Source organism: Austrofundulus limnaeus, unplaced genomic scaffold (genome assembly GCF_001266775.1).
Source record: "Austrofundulus limnaeus strain Quisiro unplaced genomic scaffold, Austrofundulus_limnaeus-1.0 Scaffold393, whole genome shotgun sequence".
In the NCBI taxonomy this organism is placed as follows: domain Eukaryota; kingdom Metazoa; phylum Chordata; class Actinopteri; order Cyprinodontiformes; family Rivulidae; genus Austrofundulus; species Austrofundulus limnaeus.
The window spans coordinates 115,880-120,538 of NW_013952795.1; the positions used below are offsets into that span (position 1 = coordinate 115,880).

A 4,659-nucleotide genomic window follows, 5' to 3' on the forward strand; every position below is an offset into this window, starting at 1 on the left:
GATTGATTGATTGATTGATTGATTGATTGATTGATTGATTGATTGATTGATTGATTGATTGATTGATTGATTGATTGATTGATTGATTGCATATGAGCCATTCTGAACTAATTTATTGGGATTTTAATTCAACTTTGTTGCTTCTATTTTGTTACATCTTAAACGAAACATTTTTCCTTTTACATTTATTTCAGATATTTACTGCTTTAAGTAGTAAACAAGGTTTATATAAGGCATAAAGAGCTCAAATATGAGATTTAGTAAAAAATAAAATAAAATAAAAAGAGACACAATCAACCACTTTGTAATAATACACCTGAAAAGATAGTTTGGATAAACTGTAGATTATCTGATAATAATTGTTATTTATCATAAAAATAAAGTGTGATGAAGTCACATATCTGAAAATGTAACACTTAGATGGATTCAAAACATTTCAAAACATCCAGCCCAAATAATGAAAGCAACATTTTATACTGACAACAAATTGTTTAAATAATTACCAATCTAACTATTTTGGCAAATAAAACCTAAATGCTGAAATGTGTGTTTTAGCACACAATTTGTATTGTAATAAAATGTTAAACTAAGAAAAACTTTTTTTCCCCACAAGGAATTTGACTACCATTTTGTTAGACTAAAACTTGATGAACAAAAAACTCTGGTAAATTTAAACCATCATCTGCTATTTAAATAAGTCAAAATGAAAGAAACATTAAATAGAGAACATTTCAGTGATAATCTACTTTGTTGAATGAATATTATTATACTTGGATTGTGGTATTAGATGCAGTATTTATTTTATTAGTGAACTTCACTACCTGTTCTGTTTTAAAACTTCCATAAAATATATAAAGTAAGAATTTATACAGTTATGATTGTACAACACCTTGTGAATACATTTCTGTGAAAGGCGCTTTATACCTACCTACCTACCTACCTACCTACCCACCCACCCACCTACCTACCTACCTACCTACCTACCTACCTACCTACCTACCTACCTACCTCTTATTATAATTTTGTCAACAATGTTTTACATCTTACTAAGCTTAAAACCAGTGGTGGGCACAGTTCCCCTAAAGCACTAAAGCACTAATAGGAGAATTAATTTCCTGATTAGTGCTTTAGGACTTTTGCTAAATTTAAAAATTCTTAGTGGATTAGCACTTGCTAAATTTATAGGCTAAATTTAGAAGCACTAACTGAGGTCTATAAATGTATTGATCAACATTAATGTTAACAGCTGATGGTGAAAACTGTTGCACATTTTGTTCATATGTGTCACTGATCCACCAGGTGACAATATATGAACGTCAGAGAGCAACATGGCAATATGTGACTCGTTGTCTGTTGAAGAATGTTCATGGGTTGACTGGGTTGTTTTAGTGCTTTATAATTAGGGGACCTAAATATCTGAATTAGTTTTTTTAGGGCTAGTGGAACTAATTTTTAGATTAGTGCTGCCCACCACTGCTTAAAAAGTAGAAAAATGTTTGAACCTTGGAGAAATGTTTAGTTTCGGTCCACAGGTTAAACTAAGCGCAGGGTTTAAATCAGTCAAAGCTGAGAGGGACTTTTTTCTTTACAAACACATTAAAAAACCCTAATAAGTGCTTTTAACCAAAACAGAATAACTTACCGATCCCAATGATAACAAAGGCTGCAACTCCGTTCAGAATGCCCAGGTACCTCACCCCAAAGACCACGTGGTATAAAAAAAGAGCCATCAAACAGCTCAGGCCGATGCCGGCAAGACCAAAGAAAGTCAAAAAGACTTTTAAAAAGACAAGAAAGCAAAGAGTCATTAACATTCATATGAATCCAAACCCACTCTGTAAGTTCAAACACAAGATCTACACACAAACAAAACAAAACAAAACCAGGTCATACTGCACCAGAGAACGAGGTGAGGATGTAGACGAGCACGGTGATGCAGGCTCCACTGATGACGGCCAGCATCATGTCGTTGTAAAAGGTGTGTCTGACTTCATTATCAAACAGCTCCGTCCCTCCGTACAGCACCTTCACCTGGCTGCACAGACACAAGCCCATTAGAGCATTTCAGATAATGGACTAAAGAAGACACCACTCAGGAGAACAAAACCCCTGACTCATCCAGGTCTGACCTGGTGGACTGCTTGGCCAGCATGTCTGCATACTGAACCACGAAGTTCTTAAAGCGAGTCCTCTGCTCATCTGCTCGGTCCTGCAGGGAGTAGTAGGATGGCAGAGGAGCGCCGAAGTGGATCTCGCTGCGTAGGAGAGAGGAGGACAGACGCTCGGGAGACAGACTTTCATCCACGTACCAGTAGAACTGTGGGTGGGTGATGGCCAGACTTAAGGACCCTGCAACAGAACACAAACTGGGTGACTCAGCCGTTTGGTTGGAGGGGACTCACCGAGGGTTCGACTAAAACTTGGGTGGACAGACCTTGGATATCAGCCAAGTCTGGCCCCATGCCGTCGTAGTAGATCTTTCCCCCTTTTTCACTGGGGTAGAGGTACGACAGAAGGGAGCTGGGTGGGGAGCAGTAGGTTGGCCCTAATGGCAGGTCCCGTAATACTTCCATGGGCTTCCAGCAGAACTGATGAAACTGAGGGTGCTGCATGAGCAGACGCTCCACGCCGTGAATCGTCTCCAGGCGCTCCGGAGAGAAGATGTTGCGATCCCCTGGCCCCCGAGCCACGAACACCAGCTCGATCCTCCACAGAGCCTGGCTCTGCGTGTAGTAATTGGAGGCAAACCTGCGCCTCCTGATCTGATAGGAGGAGGAATTTATAGATAATTTCTCCTCTACTGATCTGGTGTCTGAGCTTTGACTCAGATCAGACTCTGTCCTCGCATCTCTATCTGCAGCTTCTCTCTTCTCCCCATCGTCTGCTTCTAAAGTGCTGTTCAAATGAGGGGAGATGCCCTTTGTACCCAGCTTCTCCAGCAGAAGCTCTTCCAGCGCCTCGGAGTCCGTGCCATCTGTGTCACGCCGCCGCCTGTCCCAGGACCCCATCTGGGTCTTAACAGCAATGGTGAGGGCATCAAAGCGCTCTGCAGAGAAGTGGCTGTGAACCTCAAAGGCACTGTAGGAGAGGTCTATGTCCAGAGGAGGGCAGTAGAGCAGCATGTAGGCAAACAGGGCACATGGCAGCAGGAAGGCCACCCCTAAAACCACTCCGCTGGCCCAGGGCTGTGTGTAAAGCCACCCCACTGGCCTCCACACCCCACAGACCCCCACATCCCCAGATAGACAACTCTGTCCCGCAGCATGTGTCACTCCATCCTCCTCGTCTTCTTCTTCCTCCTCATCCTCCTCCTCACCACCCCAGCTGGTCTGAAACGGCAGCGCCTCGTCCTCCACATCCATGCTGGCACCTGAAATCGACACATTACACCACTTGACTATTAGTCACTCACACAGCTCTGCCTCTCCTCTCCTCGGGTTAGCGGACACGAGCACGAAATAGATGTTTGAGCTGCCGGCAGTTGACACAAGCATTAAACACAATGAAGGACAGGGTAACCTCCCAAAAAAAAGTTGTACTGAGCAAGCAAGGGCGCGAGAGAATTAAATCTGTCCTCAAACAGCTGTTGACCCATTGGCAGACTCGTATGAAGAAAGACACAGGGAGGGGGGCCTTCAAGGACTTACTAACCAGAAAAAAAAAGGTGGCAGGCTCCTGCTTTAAGATGCTGCTCACATGAGCTCGGCATAAGACAGGCTAAAAAGCTGTGATTTTATTCCCCCTCTCTCTGTCAGTTATTATCGCCTGGAGAGGGTCCACTGGTGGGTGTTTACACGCCAAGAGTCAAGGTGCAGGCAAAGCCGCTTTGCACCAAATTAAATCATCTCACTCGTCTAATTACTGACAGAAAGAGAGAGAGGGTTATTGAACAGGGCTGCGGGAGAACAGCAGGTTTATCTCCTGTGATGGGCAGCCTCTGACTAATGGTGTCAATAGGTGCCACTTGTTTGTGCTCGTCTGCGCACGAGATCCTGCAGCCGGTTTGCATTCTGGTGGCGGCGTGCTCGCTAACTGTGGGCAATTTATCTAGTCTCTTTAGAGCTGAGCTTTAAGGTCAGCCAGGTAAGGAACAGAATTGTGATTATGTGTGAAACAAAGCTGAGAGCAGCTCTGCGGCTGGAGTGAAAACCCATCACAAAGAGGAGAAAATTTGAATTTATAGTGTTTGTTTTAATTTTGCTTTCCACGAACTCACCTCTGTTTCTTGTTATAAACCGCCACAGAAGGTGATCATCTTTGTGTGTTCATTTGTCTGTTATCAAAAAATCTCAAGAACCACTGACTTTGATTAAATTTAACTCTCCTGTTATGTTGCGGGTCAAATTGACCCATTTTAATGTTTAAAAAAATTAAAATAGTTTAAAGTATTTTTCTTCATGAAACATTTTATATTTATCTTAATAGGTATACTTTACATATTAAATGAAAATGGTTCATTTTACATTTTTGCAGCCGCTCCGCATCTACATATTATAGTGTTCGGGTTAATTTGACCCGGGAGTCAAAATGAAGGGTAAAAAGAGTCAAAAGTGTCCAATACTATTTGTTTCATTGCAACTATGAGACATATTTCACCTCAAACACACACACACACACACACACACACACACACACACTGGCAGATATTGGGACAATGTG

At 42.4% G+C, this 4,659-nt stretch overlaps 1 protein-coding gene across 1 annotated transcript in view; it reads right to left on the reverse strand.

Annotated features, from left to right (window-relative positions):
* Positions 1–1,642: 1,642 nt before the first annotated feature.
* Positions 1,643–4,659, reverse strand: part of LOC106528632 (patched domain-containing protein 2) — a gene marked incomplete at its 3' end in the record, with an annotated part of 8,501 nt that continues 5,484 nt past the window's right edge. Inside the window, 4 exon segments of the mRNA XM_014023844.1 lie at positions 1,643–1,777; positions 1,899–2,035; positions 2,130–2,349; positions 2,435–3,370. Coding sequence (XP_013879298.1) covers positions 1,643–1,777; positions 1,899–2,035; positions 2,130–2,349; positions 2,435–3,362 — 1,420 coding nt within the window.